Source organism: Eptatretus burgeri, chromosome 15 (genome assembly GCF_056783735.1).
Source record: "Eptatretus burgeri isolate ZD-2024b chromosome 15, Ebu_testis_v1, whole genome shotgun sequence".
In the NCBI taxonomy this organism is placed as follows: domain Eukaryota; kingdom Metazoa; phylum Chordata; class Myxini; order Myxiniformes; family Myxinidae; genus Eptatretus; species Eptatretus burgeri.
The window spans coordinates 33110424-33128795 of record NC_140975.1 but is presented as its reverse complement, the minus strand read 5'-3'; the positions used below and the strand labels follow the sequence as shown (position 1 = coordinate 33128795).

The following is an 18372-nucleotide window of genomic DNA, read 5'->3' as shown; positions in this document are numbered from 1 at the left end:
TACCAGTGGAAGCAGCACTTTTTTTTGATTCTCTTTTTGTTGAACCAGCGCCATGGTTTAAAATTAATGACTGCAACAAATGAGAAGATGGCAATCGTGACGACCAAGATATCGCGAACTGAATCCATCAGTCCTTCATTGACAGCACCAATCTGGAAAATCTGTGGACAAGGGTAGGGGCAGGAGAATTATTTTATAACATTGGAATTTAAACTAAACAATATTTTTGCGACTCTAAAAAAGTTTTGATTTTACAAGGTTGTGACATCAAGCAATGGTGGTGGGAAAACATGGTGAACACATTCTGATGAACTATGCTCTCTTAATGAGCTGCTGAACCAGTTTCTTGTCAAGGGATGAACCAGAATGTTTGCCATTGCCTTCCCAGCAACATTTAAAGCAAGAATTTGCAATTTGTTCAAGGTGCTGGCGATAGCTACTCCCCGAGAGGAACACCGTGGGATCTTTAATGTCCACCAATGAATGAACGAATGCTGGCAGATGGAACACTCAGTTTAATGTGAATCAGAGAGATGGAACACAGATTGATGAATCACCATGCCTGTGAAACACCAGTATGACGTTTTATAGTTGGGACAACACAACATGTGTGGAATTAATCAAACTGATTGACACGAACAGGATGGGTATTTTGAGGATGAGCTCACACCTGCAAAGTGAAAAAAAAACCACACGCGCGCGCACACACACACACACACACACACACACACACACACACACACACACACACACACACACACACACACACACACACACACACACACACACACACACACACACAATGCTAATGGTATATTGCATGACCTCATACCTGAACATGAAGACTTCCGAGCCATTGCCAAATATCTTTGGCAAATCCTTTCTGTTTGTAAAATACAGACAAAAAATATGAAAAATCATTCAAATTGATTTGGACAAATTGAGAGTGCATTTTGAGGATGAACACACATATGGAAACTGAAACACACACACACACACACACACACACACACACACACTCACACACACACACACACACACACACACACACACACACACACACACACACACACACACACACACACACACACACACACACACACACTGATGTTGTATTGCATGACGTCATACCAGAATGGAAATAAAGTTTATCAGCCTTTCGCAGATGTCCTCCGAAAATCCTCGCAAACTCTGCAGAAAAAACACGGAAAAATAAAATTCATCACACATAATAAAACCGAGCTGTTCGGGTTAGATTTCATATCTCACACACACAGACACAGACACAGACACAGACACAGACACAGACACAGACACAGACACAGACACACACAGACACAGACACAGACACACACAGACACAGACATGCACACACACACACACACACACACACACACACACACACACACACACACACACACACACACACACACACACACACACACACACACACACACACACACACACATGTTGTATTGCATGACGTCATACCAGAATGGAAATGAGGTATGTCAGCCTTTCGCAGATGTCCTCCGAAAATCGTTGCAAACTCTGTTATTAAATACACGGAAAATATAATTCATCACACATAATAAAACCGAGCTGTTAGGGTTAAATTTCCAATTACACACACACACACACACACACACACACACACACACACACACACACACACACACACACACACACACACACACACACACACACACACACACACACACACACACACACACACACACACACACACACACACACGAAGATAGATAGTTTGACACCTGGGAGGGTTCTGATCCACGTTTTGAAACCCACATATTGAGATAACCCACATCAAATGCTTATGGTGTATTTCATGACGTCATACCTGAAACGGAAGGAGGATTCTTAATCCTTCCCAGATATCCTGGGAATATTGTTGATATTTCTGTGAAATGCACGAACAAACAAAACATGTTGAATTGGAGAAAGTTATTTAGATTCCTTACCAAGCACTTCCCAACCATAGATTCCATACTGAGCACAACCCTCATCCACAACCACCCCCTCCACCCCTCTCGCTTCCATGTAACACAGGTACCTCCCCAGAAAACCGTTTCTACCTGGTGTGTGGTTACCCTGCAACCCACACCTACATGAAAATAAATAGCACAAAACAATGCACAAACATGTTAATTAAGGGAACAATTTGGGGGAATTTTAAAGGTGAAGTCCCAAACCCAATTTCCCCATTACCCCAAACCCCAAAGTTTGCAGATTTTTTCAAGTACGTAACCCTCACCAACAGCAAGACCCTCCCTTCTGCATATACCAGAACACTGGGGGTAATTGAACCCGCACGTGTCTTGAGTTTGAGCTCCTGTCAGCCGTTGGAGTAACACCAGGTGGGGTTAACTCTGCCTGTCATCCTTCTGAGGTCAGCAAAATGAGTGTCAGCTTGCTGGTATCCTGTGTCGGAGTGGCGACCCATTCAGGATTGTGCCCAAAAGCCAAGGAGACTGCCAAAGCAGCACCAACGCTCTGCACAGATTATGGTCCCAATCTCCTCTTCCGCCCCCAAACCTTTGTTACATTCCCAAACATATTACATTGCCATGGCAATATGATACATTGGATCTCATTCTGATAACTTGTTGAACATCTCCCCAACAATTCCACATGCCACAGGCAGTTCAACAGCTGCTACATCTCTGATGAAGATGCGATGCTTGTCTCACACTTATCACATGTCAATAACTCTCGGTCCATCACCCTCTCACTCTCAGGTCAGGTGTGGAAGCATGCACTGGAGCAGCGCGTTGTTGCGTCCACTTTCCGCTGGTACTCCATGGGCCTCCGTCTGGCCATTCCTCAGGCAGATGCCTGGCGCATCCCTATCTTCTTGAGATGCTGATCAACCTTCTGCAATTACGAGGCATTGGTTGGCCCATTGGCATCCTCCACTCACTAGACTCCCTCGCTGAGGAATCTGATGAGCAGGATCAGCATCAGGGAATTGAGGCACATGTCCATACAGCCGCAACTGACGCTCACGACCATACAGGTAACAAATCCCATTTAAGTATCTCAGCAACCGCTCATTTGGACAAAAAAGTTTGACCAGCGATAGCCAAGGATTCTCCAAAGAGACCTGGTACTGAAGGAGTTAATCTCTGTCTCAAATACCTGGTCAGACTCCAAGTCTCACATCCGTAGAGCAAGACTGGAAGCACCAAGGACTTAAAGACTCAGACTTTCTTCCTGCATGCCGATGTACCGACAGCACTACACCCCATAAAACAGTGAATGGATGACTCCACAGGCCCAACCCAGACGTCTGTTGACCTCTGGTTCACAACTTGTGGAGACATGAATATCACTGCCAAGGTGAGTGACTCTCTCCATGACCTCAAAATCCTCACCACAAACAGATACAGACAGAATAGCAGCATCCTAGATATCATTGAAAGCCTGAATCTTATTTTTGATTCAAGAAACCTGTAAACCCAGCGGCTGTGACATCTCATTCAGCAGCTCGAGGCTCCCAATAAGGATATCAAGGTGGAGCCATGGGGAGGGATCAGCGCTGGCTCCACGCCTCCCCTGCCCAGATATAAACCGTCCTGGCTAACTGTCATCCCCTCTCCTCCCCCCCCCCCCCCACACTCTCTCCGCACTCAAATGGTTTTCAGGTGTTGCACACTGTAGTGCAAAGTCGACACACCAAGACTCCAGACCACCGGAGTGGGCATGCCCAACACTGACGCAGGATCCAGGTCCAGCACATCGAAATTGCACTGTTGATGCAGTGGGCAATACCATCTGCCCGGAGAAGTGCGGCACACAGAGTCCTCCAATATAGAGTGTACCAGGTGCGGTGGGACGCAAGAAGCACGCGGGCCAGCATCTACTCCGCTTTATTGCACGACCAGAAACACACTCCTCCCACCCCTAGCGGGCGAGGCATGATATACGAAAACCCAATCACGTGACACAGCACACTCCTCCCCTCGTAAAATGACCCGTCACATAATGAACGGATAATCACAACATGACCATCGGAAACCCATCAACACTCATAATCCTCAAAGTACCACGGTCGCACTCTGACCCGCCTCGGACGGGCAGCGCCGCGAGACAGCCCAGGCTCAGACGCCTCCCGGCTCGGTCGAGGTGACACCCTCGCCGGACTCGCACTTTCCGCAACACCAGCTACCCCCGACTGCCCAGCCTGCTCGACGTCCCCGGGTAGGACGGCATCAGGCGAAGCCCCCCTTGGCGCCGGCCCAGCCAGCCCCGGCGATACAACGTCAGGTGCCGGCGATACTACCGGTGGGGGTCCCGCATCGTTCGGCTCGGGGAGGTGTGGGGGGGTGACGCTGAACAGCGATCATGCATCTGGTCCACGTGCCGCTTCCACACATCCCCACCATCAGTCCGTACCATGCAATTCACTGGCCCCAGCACCACAGAGACCACCGCCGGCACCCATTTGGAACCGTGGAAATAATCGCGCACCATTACCCGCTGCCCCACCTCGAAGCTGCGCAGCCGCGTCGGACGCGACATCGCCCCACTCCCCGACCCTCCAGGTCGTAGCAAATCCAGCCTGGACCGCAAAGCCCGTCCATAGAGACGAATGACCGGCGAATCACCCGTGACAGGATGAACTGCGTTCCTGTAATGGAGCAAAAAGACATCGACCACCGTCTGCACAGGTGCAACACCCCCCCTGCGCAAAGCCCGCTTCAACATCTTGACAAACGACTCAGCTTGGCCATTCGTCTCAGGGTGATACGGTGCGGACCTTAGATGTCGAATACCATTCTGGCGCATAAACTCATCAAATACACCCGCGATGAACTGCGGACCATTATCAGAGACCAGGATCTCCGGCAACCCCTTATTAGCAAAGATCGTCCGCAGCTTCTCTACTGTAATGTTTGCTGAAGTATGCTGCATTACTACAACCTCCAGCCATTTAGAGAATGCATCAATCACAATCAAAAACATCTTGCCATTAACCGGTCCCGCAAAATCTACATGGACCCTCTGCCAAGCTCGGTCTGGCACAGGCCAGAGACCCGAAGCTCGACGCGGGTTATCAGCATCTGTCTGGCACGTGGCGCAACGCTTAACCAACTGCTCAATGTCTTTGTCCAACCCCGGCCACCACAACAGGCTACGAGCAAGACTCTTGGTCTTCACGATGCCAAGGTGACTGACATGCAGTTCTTCCAAACACCGCTGCCTGAACCTCGGTGGAATCACGGTTCTCATTCCCCACATTACGCACCGTTGGACCAACGACAGCTCCGCTGCGCGTGACGTGAAAGGTTGAAATGCCGGTGTCGAAGGCAGATCGCTCCAATTCCCCGTAGAAATCGCCTGGACGACACGGGCAAGCACCGGATCACGAGCCGATTCCACCGTGACCTGCCTGGCCGTGACCGGCCCGCTTTGGACCTGGTCCAGCGCGAACACATCGACCCGGTCGCCCAACTCAGACGCAGCTGGACCCTCCGCACACGGCAAGCGTGAGAGCCCGTCGCAGTTAGCATGCTTCTCGGTGCTTCGGAACTGAATATCATAATCGTAAGCACCCAGAAACAGACACCACCGCTGTATTCGCGCGGCTGCTACCACCGGCACCCCGCGTTCGGGTCTCAGGATGAATTGAAGCGGTTTGTGATCCGTCTGCAAAGTGAAATGCCGCCCCAGCAGATATTGATGAAACCTCCGCACACCCCAGACGAGGCTGAGAGCCTCACGCTCAATCTGGGCATATCTGCGCTTTGCTGTGGACAGGGTCCAGGATGCAAAACAAACAGGCCGCTCGGAACCATCGTCCATCCTGTGGGAGAGCACTGCCCCGATGCCATATGCAGAGCTGTCGCATGCCAATAGGAGCGGACGCGCAGGCTCGTAGTGCACGAGGACCGTATCCTCTGTGAGCAGCCGCTTGACGCGGTCGAACGACGCCTGGTGTGCAGGCCCCCAAGCCCAGCGCTCGTCCTTCTTGAGCAACCGCGTTAACGGCGCAAGTTGTGAGCTGAGCCCGCGCACGAACCTTTGGTAATACTGGGCCATGCCAATGAACGAGCGCAGCTGCGTCTTGTCGCGAAGCGGTGGCATGCGCTGAATCGCCTCCACCTTCCGAGGACCTTTCAACAGCCCCTCCGGCGTGATGATGTGCCCGAGGTATTCCAAGCGCTGCTTGAAGAACGCGCACTTGTCCCTGTTTAAGCGCAGGCCGCACGCTTCTAGCTTTGTCAGCACTCGGGCAATGTTCGCAAGATGCTCGTCCGCCGTTTTCCCCGCAATGAGCACATCGTCCAGGTAGGTCTGAGCGGGCAGGCCAATGCAAACCTGATCCATGGCTTTCTGCCACAAAGCTGGGGCCGAAGCAATCCCAAAACAGAGTCGGATATATCGATAGAGTCCTTGACACGTGTTGATTGTTAAAAGCTCGCTACTCCCGGGATCCATCGGCAGGTGAAAATATGCATCACGCAGGTCTAGCTTCGTGAAGTATTGACTCCCTGCCAATCGCGCATATATCTCATCGATTGACGGCAGTGGATATTGCTCCACGCTGAGCCCCGGGTTAACCGTGGATTTGAAGTCCCCGCACAATCGGACGTCTCCATTCCGTTTCAGCACCGTGACAACCGGGATGGCCCAATCCGAGCACGACACCCGTTCGATCACTCCACAGGCCTCCAGCCTATCCAGTTCACCCTTGACCTTGTCCCGCAGGGCATACGGCACCGGACGCGGTTTACAAAACCGAGGAACCACCCCCTCCTTCAAGAAGAGTTTCGCCTCCATGCCCTTGAGTTTTCCAAGGTCGTCGCTAAACAACCCTTGATGTCTTTGAAGAATCTCCTCCAACTGATCCTCCCACTGGCTCGGCACGGGTTGCACAAGGTGAATTGCGGCCCAGCCTAGCCTGATGCGGGTCATCCAATCTCGGCCGAGGAGAGACGGCCCCCTCCCCCGTACGACGTACACCCGAAGCGTGGCGACCTGGCCGTGGTACCGCACAGACACGTCTGCCATCCTGACTGGCGTTATCTTCTCGCGGGTGTACGTGAACAGCGAGAGGTTTGACCTGATAAGCTTCAAGCCGTTGAGTCTACGCGCGGTCTGTTCGCCGATGAGCGACACCGCTGCTCCCGTATCGACCTGGAACGTGATCGGCGTTTCGTTCACTTCAACTTCCACCGTCATCGGGCGCGCTGTCGCCGGACCAATTGAAAACAGGCTCAACAACGGCCGCTGGTTCCGCCCCGAGTCGCCTCGCACATCGCCGTCCACGACCTTAACGGTGGCCGGCGCCCCACGGCACACACGCGCCAAATGACCCACCTTGTGACAATTCAAACACACGTTGCCTTTATACGGGCACACACGGCGCAGGTGTCGACCTCCACATCCCAAGCATGTCCGCGGGGTCACCCCGCTGCACGCGCGGCCGCGTGGCGACGTCCGACCCGCATCGAAGGTCGTGCGTGCGTCCCGGGGTGCTCGCGACCCCGCATGGCCGGTGATGGCTCGAACATCTCCGCGAGTCTGCTCGACCGCTGTAGCCGTGGTGACCGCCGAGTCGAATGTAATGGCTTCACCCTTCAGCCGTAAAACCGCTGAAACCATTTTCGCATCTTGTAAACCAGCAATAAAACGATCTCTGAGCCGAGCTGGCCGCTCCCCCGCCGTGAACTTGCAGGCCACGGAAGCACGCTTAATCCGCGCCACGAACTCAGCGACGCGTTCCTCTGCCCCTTTCGAGAGGCGATCGAACTGGAATCGAGCGAGCTGCAATGACTTCTCCGGCGCCATGTGTGCTTTCATTTTCTCCACAATGTCCCGAAACGCCAGCCCGTCATCCCGGGGCCTGTTCGGTGCCACTAAATCACCCAGCAGCCGATAATGCTCCGGCGAAAGCGAAGCGAGCAAGATCGACTTCTGCTTGCTCTCGTCGACCACATCGTTCGCGTGGAAATAGCATTCCAATTGCTCCGAAAACAATTCGAAGTCGTCCCCGTCGAAAACGGGCATAAGTCCGTATTCAACCATCCTCGTCAGCCAACTAGAGTGTACCAGGTGCGGTGGGACGCAAGAAGCACGCGGGCCAGCATCTACTCCGCTTCATTGCACGACCAGAAGCACACTCCTCCCACCCCTAGCGGGCAAGGCATGATATACGAAAACCCAATCACGTGACACAGCACAGGCATGCCCAACACTGACGCAGGATCCAGGTCCAGCACATCGAAATTGCACTGCTGATGCAGTGGGCAATACCATCTGCCCGGAGAAGTGCGGCACACAGAGTCCTCCAATATTGCTGGGTCGGTGGCACAGGCACGCAATGACCCAACAGTTAACAATGTACGGCTGGGCCAATTTTGGACAGGGGTCTGAAGTTGCTGGTGGAATGCTCGTCGTCGACTCCAACATACCCCCTCCCCCAGGAGGGCCATGCCGCATGCAGTGGATCACAAACACCATGGAAAAATCTGTGGGCGGGCGGGTGGGGAGTGGGACCTATGTTTTCGGGGCACCCTCTTTTGAGACATTGTGGCCGTACCACAGGTCTTTTCAGAACGATCAGTCCCCACGAGCCAGGCCATCGCATGGACTGGTCACTGCATGTAGTAGATCGGTCCATGTGATGCGGACTTCCACTGGAGACACCACCTGACTCATGGGTCTCTCTGGAAGGATTGTTAAACATGATTCCACAATGAACCACCAGAATAGGTTTGGTATCTCCAAATTCTGGGTATCACAATCACCATCACCTCTTCTGAGCAGACTGTATATCACAGCTGGCACCAAAAGTGAGTCTCAGGACATGGAAACTTTCTGACAATATCAAGTGTTTCTTTTGAAATCTGAACTTGTCATGGGCGACAAGGCCTTTGTCTGTAACTCAGTTGAATGCATACTGCTATCTCCTATAGGCTGCTACCTTCCCTTCACACCTGTCACTCACAGACATTGTAGAATTGACTTTTGGGTTAAATGATTGTTTTAAAGTGCTTCAGCTGTACATCATTGAGTAAATTACACTGGTCAACAATTTTTTACTTTCTGAATGTTGTCTAGATTTCTACAAGTGAATTAGGGTATTCTGGCACTGCTGAATCAGGAAATGGCATCCGTTTCTCTCCATCAGGTCAGGTTTTTGTGCTAAGTTGATTTGAAAAAATCAGATCTTGTGACAAAATCAATTACATTTTTGTGGCATTATCAGCTGATTTTTGTCAACACATATCATCCTAAACATGTTTTTAAGAAAAAAAAATGTTTTGCCAACAACATTTATTGATTACATGATAGAAACATCGATTACTGTCATCTGAATGGTGGGCATTGATAAAGGTAAGTACAAGTAAATTGCATGTTGCGTCACCACTGTTCAAACTTCAGGGCTTGAACTTCCGTTTCTTCGAACTCCTGGAATGTTCAGCGGCAGGGAGGTCTCTCTTCAGATTCCAACAGTAGTCAGCCATCATGACTGCGTCCCAGCGACCCTGATACCTGGTCTCCATCTCCTTCATGTCCCGATGGAATCTCTCCCCCTGCTCGTCACTCATTGAACCCAGGTTCTCAGGAAACCGGTTCATATGTGAAAATAGGTAGTACATCTTGATGCTCATGTTGCAGCCCAGGTTTCTGAAAGCAGTCAGCATGTTGTTGACAAGTTCTGCGTAGTTTCTGGCCTTATTGTTGCCAAGAAAGTTCTTCACTACCAAAACAAATGTCTTCCACGCTTCCAGTTCCACTTCGTTCATTGAGTTTTTGAACTCTGGATCTCTGATGAGCTGACGGATCTGAGAACCATCAAAGATGCCAGCTTTCAACTTCTCCATGGTCAATCCTGGAAAAGCCTGGCACAAGTAAGTGAAGCAGTCACCATCTTTGTCCAGAGCCTTGGTGAACTGCTTGATTAAGCCGAGCTTGATGTGCAGCAGTGGGAAGAGTATTCTGTCTCTGTCCACCAGAGGGTCGTTGATGACGTTTCTTTCTTTGCATGGCACCAATTCCTCCCGCACAGGCCAGTCCTTCTTCGTGTAATGCTGAGCACGGTCCCTACTATCCCACATGCACAGAAAACATGGGTACTTGGTGAAGCCAGACTGTTGTCCCAACAAGAAGTTCACCATCTTCACGTCAACACAAATAAACCACTTATGCTGATCATAACCAATTTTCTCCAGCACATACTTCACCGCTTCATACTTCTCCTTCAGTGTAGTCGAGTGAGCGATGGGTACAGAGGCAAACTGGTTGCCGTTGTGTAGCAGAACACATTTCAGTGATCGCTTGCTGCTGTCAATGAACAGTCTCCAATCTTTGGGTTCGTACTGTGGCACTCCAAGCTTGAGCAGAAGCGCATGTCATAAATTGGCGCATGTAGGTATTGTACATTCTTCAGAGTTCGTTATTTCAAGAAATACAACTTTTTTTGTATCACATTATTACAAAATCTGCCCCATTAACTTTAGTTTTGATCCACGAACTTTATGCTTTGCCTCACCAATTTTTGGAAGATTTTGAGGTTTTATGACTTCAAACTGATCCCTTTTCGACATAATCACCCAGAACTATCGTACCTGAATACTTCTTGTCATTAAAATAATTATTTCCAATCAAAACAATTATTTGACATGACATTTTACCCCCACCAACTTCTTCTAAAATGCTCCACACATGCGTACATGTGAACAAAAATGTAAAAAACGACATGTGGCCGTATCTCAAAAACTTGACCTGATTGAACAAAACTAATGTGAGTTTTGGATTCAGCGCATCAGATTCATCCTAAATCAGCTTAAAAAATGCAGACAACAAATTTGTTGTTGACCAGTGTTATTCATGAAATAGAAGGCCAAGAAGGAACCCGAAGAAGTAAAGAAGAAAGATGGAATCATCAGGAGGAACCTGGATAGGATATATATGAAATCTAATTGTTCAACGGTTTTTGACATATCTCGTGCACAAGCCAAGTCACTGAGATGGTTGCTGTGGCAACAGAATTGAGCCAATCGCAGCCGTGATCTAATCAGGTTAAGATAATGTCACAAGGTATAGTTACTTGCAATAAAAAAGATAAATGTTTAACGGTTTTTGAAATATCGCATCATGGATACAAAAGTATGTGGAAACACAATCGGTTGGTCGGTCGGACGGAGCTCATTTTAATGTCCGCCGTCTCAGACATTGTTAGGGGGTGGTTAACAAACAAGATATTCTATTCTTAACACATTCTAAGGATGGATATTCCCTCTCCCCCTTCTACGTAATAATACATCTCGACACGTACATACACATCAGACATGTACACACACATGATTCTGATGAACTATGCTCTCTTAAAGAGCTGCTGAACCAGTTTCCCCTGAAGGAAGAGAAACTGGGTGGGTTGCCATTGCCTTCCCAGCAATCGTTAAAGGAAGAATTTGTAATTGGTTCAGGGTGCCGGTGATAGCTCGCCGACTCTTCATGAAGTACACCATGAGATCTTCAACGTCCACCAACGAATACTAGCAAATGCGACGCTCAGTTTAACGTCCATCCGAGGGGAGGCACACACAATTACGAACCATCACGCCTGTGATACACCGGGATGACAGTTTATAGCTGGGACGGGACTTGAACCCAAACTCGACAACTTCGAGGCATGTGCACATTATATAAATACACACACACACACACACACACACACACACACACACACACACACACACACACACACACACACACACACACACACACACACACACACACACACACTTTAACACCTGGGAGGGTTGTGATCCCCATGTTGAAACCCACACATGGAGAGAACCCACATCAAATGCCAATGGTGTATTTCATGACGTCATACCTGCAACGGAAGGAGGATTCTCAATCCTTCCCAGATATCATTGGAATATCGTCGCCACGTCTGTATGAAATACACGAAAACACAAAACATGTTGAATTAGAGAAAGTTATTCAGATTCCATACCGAGCACATCCCAACCATGTATCCCCACCCACCACCACCCCCTCCACCCCTCCCCCTTCTCCCTTCCATCGAACACAGGTACCTCCCCAGAAAACCGTTTCCACCTGTTGTGTGATCACCCTGCAACCCACACCTACATGAAAATAAATAGCACCAAACAATCCACAAACATGTAAATTAAGGGAACAATTTGGGGGAATTTTAAAGGTGAAGACCCTAACCCTATTTCCCCATTACCCCCAACCCCTAAGTTTACAGATTGGCGGGTTTTTTTTCAAGAATGTAAGCCCTGTGAACGGAAAGACCCTCGATCCCTTCTGCATATACCAGAACACTGGGGGTAATTAATCTGCACGGATCGTTAAACACCCGTGGAACAAACTCTACCTTTACGCTTAAAACCGTTTAAAACGGACACCTAAACGTTCCCACTCGTTTACAGCTCACCTGTGGAAGTTCTTGCAGGTAACCGAAGTTGTGGTGAAGTACGAAACAGAAGATCAAACTAAGCAAAGCGACGAGAAAAATACGAGTCCTCGCCATGTCGAAGCAAACTTTTAACGAGTCATGAATTTTCCATCGCTCTGTGACGTCACAAATAAAATATTGGTGACGTCACGATGAAGGGTACTGTTCATTGTCAGTTTGAATTCGACAGTTAATTCATTTCGAGTTTGTTCGTTAGCCCATCGTTGTTGATAAACAGTTATCCCGTCTCGTAGTCGATCGTCTTCACTTCGATATTTCTCTGTTTCCGTTCATTTCCGGTTGAGGTGGTTCATTTAAGATATTTGGGTCTGGAGTTTGAGCTCCTGTCAGCCGTTGGATTAATACCAGGTGGGATTTACTCACCCTGTCATCCTTCCAAGTTCGGCGAAATGAGTACCAGTGGACTGGTAATAGAGGGCACTGCATCAACAGCACAGCCACGCCCCCAGAAAATGATGCAACCAGCAGCCACAGGCTGCACACCTAATACAACCACCATGAACATCTTAGAGACTGTATATACAGTGGGGAGAACAAGTATTTGATACACTGCCGATTTTGCAGGTTTTCCCACTTACAAAGCACGTAGAGGTCTGTAATTTTTATCATAGGTACACTTCAACTGTGAAAGACGGAATCTAAAACAAAAATCCTGAAAATCACATTGTATGATTTTTAAATAATTAATTTGCATTTTATTGCATGAAATAAGTATTTGATACATCAGAAAAACAGAACTTAATATTTGGTACAGAAACCTTTGTTTGCAATTACAGAGATCAGACGTTTCCTATAGTTCTTAACCAGGTTTGCACAGACTGCAGCAGGGATTTTGGCCCACTCATCCATACAGATCTTCTCCAGATCCTTCAGGTTTTGGGGCTCTCGCTGGGCAACACAGACTTTCAGCTCCCTCCAAAGATTTTCTATTGGGTTCAGGTCTGGAGACTGGCTTGGCCACTCCAGGACCTTGAGATGCTTCTTAGGGAGCCACTCCTTAGTTGCCCTGGCTGTGTTTCGGGTCGTTGTCATGCTGGAAGACCCAGCCACGCCCCATCTTCAATGCTCTTGTTGAGCAAAGGAGGTTGTTGGCAAAGATCTCGCGATACATGGCCCCATCCATCCTCCCCTCAATACGGTGCAGTCGTCCTGTCCCCTTTGCAGAAAAGCATCCCCAAAGAATGATGTTTCCACCTCCATGCTTCATGGTTGGGATGGTGTTCTTGGGGTTGTACTCATCCTTCTTCTTCCTCCAAACACGGCGAGTGGAGTTTAAACCAAAAAGCTCTATTTTGGTCTCATCAGACCACATGACCTTCTCCCATTCCTCCTCTGGATCATCCAGATGGTCATTGGCAAACTTCAGATGGTCCTGGACATGCGCTGGCTTGAGCAGAGGGACTTTGCGTGCACTGCAGGATTTTAATCCATGACGGTGTAGTGTGTTACTTATGGTTTTCTTTGATACTGTGGTCCCAGCTCTCTTCAGGTCATTGACCAGGTCCTGCCGTGTAGTTCTGGGCTGATCCCTCACCATTCTCATGATCATTGAGGCTCCACGAGGTGAGATCTTGCATGGAGCCCAAGACCGAGGGAGATTGACTGTTATCTTGAACTTCTTCCATTTTATAATAATTGTGCCAACAGTTGTTGCCTTCTCACCCAGCTGCTTGCCTATTGTCCTGTGGCCCATCCCAGCCTTGTGCAAGTCTACAATTTTGTCCCTGATGTCCTTAGACAGCTCTCTGGTCTTGCCCATTGTGGAGAGGTTGGAGTCTGATTGATTGAGTGTGGACAGCTGTCTTTTATGCAGATAACGAGTTCAAACAGGTGCAGTTAATACAGGTATTGAGTGGAGAAAGCCGAGGACTCCTTAACGACAAAACTAACAGGTCTGAGAGCCGGAATTCTTACTGCTTGGTAGGTGATCAAATACTGCTTTCATGCAATAAAATGCAAATTAATTATTTTAAAATCATACAATGTGATTTTTTTCAGGATTTTTGTTTTCGATTCCGTCTTTCACAGTTGAAGTGTACCTATGATAAAAATTACAGACCTCTACGTGCTTTGTGAGTGGGAAAACCTGCAAAATCGGCAGTGTATCAAATACTTGTTCTCCCCACTGTATATCACTACACATTAAAAAAAAAAAACTTTTGGAAACCCCTCCAACAAACACCACTGATTCACTCCCCACCCCAGAATCTTTGTATCTCTCCCCAACATATAACATCGCCATGGCAATATAATACAATTGGCAAGGACTACAAGTCACCATTTCACTTCAGGACTGGTCTGCTTTGTCTGCCTCCCCTGATATTAACTCAGCCTGGGAATTCTTTCACAGAAACCTTCTCTCTCTCTTCTCTCTTCTCTCTTCTCTCACACAGATTCATACCATCTCGTCTTCAGTTGTCAAACTCTTCCTCCCTGTGGTGGGTGATACAGTTGCCTTGAAAAAAACTTCCCCTCTATTCTTGGAAGGCACATCTGACTAAAGACGACCTAAGATCGCTCCACAGAGCCGGCAACAAGTCTGTGTCCACTCTCAGTAGAGCGAGAAAACAACATCAAGCCAATCTCAAGACTGAACTTTCAAACTTGACTACTTATTCAAAAACCTCATGGCTCCTTGTTAACTCTGTCTCTGGAGTATGATTCCCCCTCCATCCCTTCCCTTACTTCAAATGGCTCCACAGCCGAATCTACTTGTGAGAAGGCCGAATGCCTCATTTCTCGGTTTGCTTCCAAATCCTGTCTCCACAACCTGACGCTCTCTGTTCCACCCGACTAAAATGCATCCAATGGCTCTTAGACTGTCTTTTTACCTGAGAAGTTGGAGAAGTTTCTGGCAACCCTTGATTCTGATTCTGCAATTGACCTGGATAGCATCAGTTTCACCCTATCATTTGGGTAAAACTGATGCCGTCACCTATCTGTTCACCCTATTGTTTGCCCTTGGTCATCTTCCATCTTCTTGAATGTCAGCCAACGTCACTGCATTTACAAAATGAGATGCAAAAAAAATGATCCCCTTAACTATAGATCAGCTGATTTCCAATCATCAGCAAGGTCGTGAAATTCAACATCACAGCTGACATCAAATTCTTCTTTTCTCCAAAGGCCTGATCTCAGATCATCACTTTAGATTTAGACCAGGTCACTCAAACTCTACCTTGGACATGCTGCTTTTGCTCTCCAAACAATGGATGGAGACCCTCAATCTCAGACATGAGATAACGGCTGCCTCTTTAGACATGTCGTAAGCATTCGACACAGTCTGGCACCCGACCTTGCCCTCCAAACTCACTGCCTCTGGCATCTAAGGCCAACTCCATACACAGCTTACTGACATTCTCAACTTTCAAAGACAATGTGTGGCTCTTAACGGGATCTTCTAATCTCCTTTCCCTGTAAAAGCTGAAGTGCCCCAAGGCAATGTCTAGGGCCCAGTCCTATTCCTAATCTTCATCAATGATCTCTCTGTTTCTCTGGAAAATCCCCTTCACCAAACTGCTGATGACTCCATCCTCTGATGTGACATCCCTCATCCTCTTTCCTCTCTTCCAACCTTGACAGAATCACATGCTTAGACAGAATCACAAGCTGGTCAAACACTTGGAATATGTCTTGACTGACAAATGTCACACTCTTACTCTGTCTCTCCAAAAGGACTGCCTAGTGAACCCTCCCATCTAATTCCTTAATATTTCCCTTGAAGAAGGTCATTCTCTCAAATGTCGACCTTATTATCAGCCATGATCTTTCTTGGGCAAACCACATGTATAAGTTGGCCTGCAAAGTCGCCGACCTGATATGCTCTGTTGTGCTGTCTTTTTCCCTGGCACACTTGAACTAATATCTATTTACAAGGCCTTCAAACAGCTTGATGGACTCGCGTTCTCCTCTCTGTTGTGGTGTTCCTGCCTCACACCTTGCTCAGCTTGACGCCATGGAAACCAAGACTTATAAAAGCAGTGGAATTTCCCGGGATGAAGCTGAGTCACTGGGCCTATCACTTTCACATCACAGACAGTTGGGTGGTTTTTTTTTGTTTTTTTTACCACCTCCTTTTCTGGTCTTGTCCCTTCTGCTCTTTCCATGCTTTGTCCCACCCTTATTGTGGAATTCGCAAAATCCAGACTCACCACTCACCTCCATTCATTAGTTTCTCTTTTTCCTTTCCTGTGGAACCAACTTCCTCAGTCTCTTCAATTTTGTTCTTCCCTCCAGGGCCTCGAGACACCTGTGAATCACCATGTCAGGTCATCTTCGATCCACAACCATGATCCACCCCCATTAACCCTCCCCAAGCCTATCTCTGTCTGGGTTTCCAGGTTTTCCTTCCACTTCTGTGATTGAGAGTTTGCAGCTGTACCCATCTTCTTCACCCCCTGTGTTCTCCCCTTGCCCTCATTCTTCTCCAAATCCCTTGTTTCTCCAAGTCTCCTACTTTGTCCCTTAACCTTGTTTTTGTGTCCCCACCCCCTCTCGTTATGCTTTTGTTTTCATTCTGTTACGTCCTGATCCGTTCTGTCTGGTGGCTTTTCCCTGAACCTCGGTACGTATTGTGTAAAAAAGAAGATTATTCCATTTTCTCTTGTGAAAATATCAGATTGCTTCGATTAACAACCTTGTTCGGCATATGTTTTGCATTTAGGAACTTTAGAAAGGTTATGCTTGCGAATCTTTTACAGGTATTTATCACATCAGCTTAATAGAATTATATTTGTTTTCAGGCAGCGGAAAGGCTTGCTGCGAGCCCTGCAGGATCTCGAACGGGAAGTCTGCATTTTGCCAAGGTATGTTGAAAGACCACTATGTGGTTGTTTTGCACATTTATCGTGATTACCTGCTGAGTGTCCACAGATCAATGTAGAAGTTGAGCTAATTACTGGTGATCTTCAAACAAAGGCCCACTTTCATGGGGAACAACAATGCCTCAGTCCAAGAAGTTTAACATGTGTTTCAAAATCAGCTTTGCAGAAACTATACTCATTTGTATTGCTGTGGTAGCACAAGACAGGACAAAATCTTCAACACCAGGCTTGACTTGTCTGTCTTGCTTGGTGTTTGCATGTGTGGGAGTTAGGTTGTGGGGGGTTGCGTGGTGAGATCTCTCGTGGTGAGATCGCCAAAGCTTCGAGTATCCTCACTGATGGTATGCTTTCCTCCTTAACTCCCTAACACTTCTGATGGAAGTGCACCATTTTGTCCACATTATGTTACACTTCGAGCATTTCTAAGCACAACCGTGATAAGTCATTCGATAGATATTTGAAAAGATAAAGATAATGAACAACAAAACCGAGATGTCATCATACAGACTCAAAAGTATTTGGCAACAGCATATTCTTCACGATGGATAATCAAATATTGGAGGAAGTTGCATGTCATAGCCCAATTTACACACCACCACATCCAGAGGAGAATCGACCCAAAAGGGACACTGGAAATCCAGGGCTGGAGAAGAGGTCCCACAGCCCACCAGGTTCAAGAGTAAAATAATATCTCTGTGAAGTACATTAAGCATAAAGTTTGCGATTTACAACTAACCCTATGTTTTGCTTGGATCCGAAAATTTACTTAATTACACATGAGATTATCACAAGGTTGGTTGAATACTGTGTGTGTGTGTGTGTGTGTGTGTGTGTGTGTGTGTGTGTGTGTGTGTGTGTGTGTGTGTGTGTGTGTGTGTGTGTGTGTGTGTGTGTGTGTTCTCCATAACTCCAAAACCATGAAACCGAGCAGCCTGAAACTTTACATGCATACTAAGAAAACTCCAAGGAAGTGGAAGAGGGAAAATTTGGTGTTTGGGTTCATTAAAACACCGATTATGAAGATAATTAATGGACTTATTTAATTATATCCTTCATCAGGCACAT

General features: G+C 47.8%; 1 protein-coding gene across 1 annotated transcript in view; it reads right to left on the bottom strand.

Moving 5' to 3' along the window:
- The window catches only part of LOC147011877 (uncharacterized), a 28392-nt gene that overhangs the window by 6660 nt on the left and 3360 nt on the right, over positions 1-18372 (bottom strand). The window contains exons 2-7 of the mRNA XM_085857342.1: positions 11873-11932; positions 1862-1921; positions 1492-1551; positions 1132-1191; positions 833-883; positions 4-161 (exon numbers count right to left, since the gene is read on the bottom strand). Of these exons, the coding sequence (XP_085713468.1) occupies positions 4-128 (125 nt within the window). The 5' untranslated portion in view covers positions 129-161; positions 833-883; positions 1132-1191; ... (1 more) ...; positions 1862-1921; positions 11873-11932. The remainder of the gene's footprint in view (positions 1-3; positions 162-832; positions 884-1131; positions 1192-1491; positions 1552-1861; positions 1922-11872; positions 11933-18372) is intronic.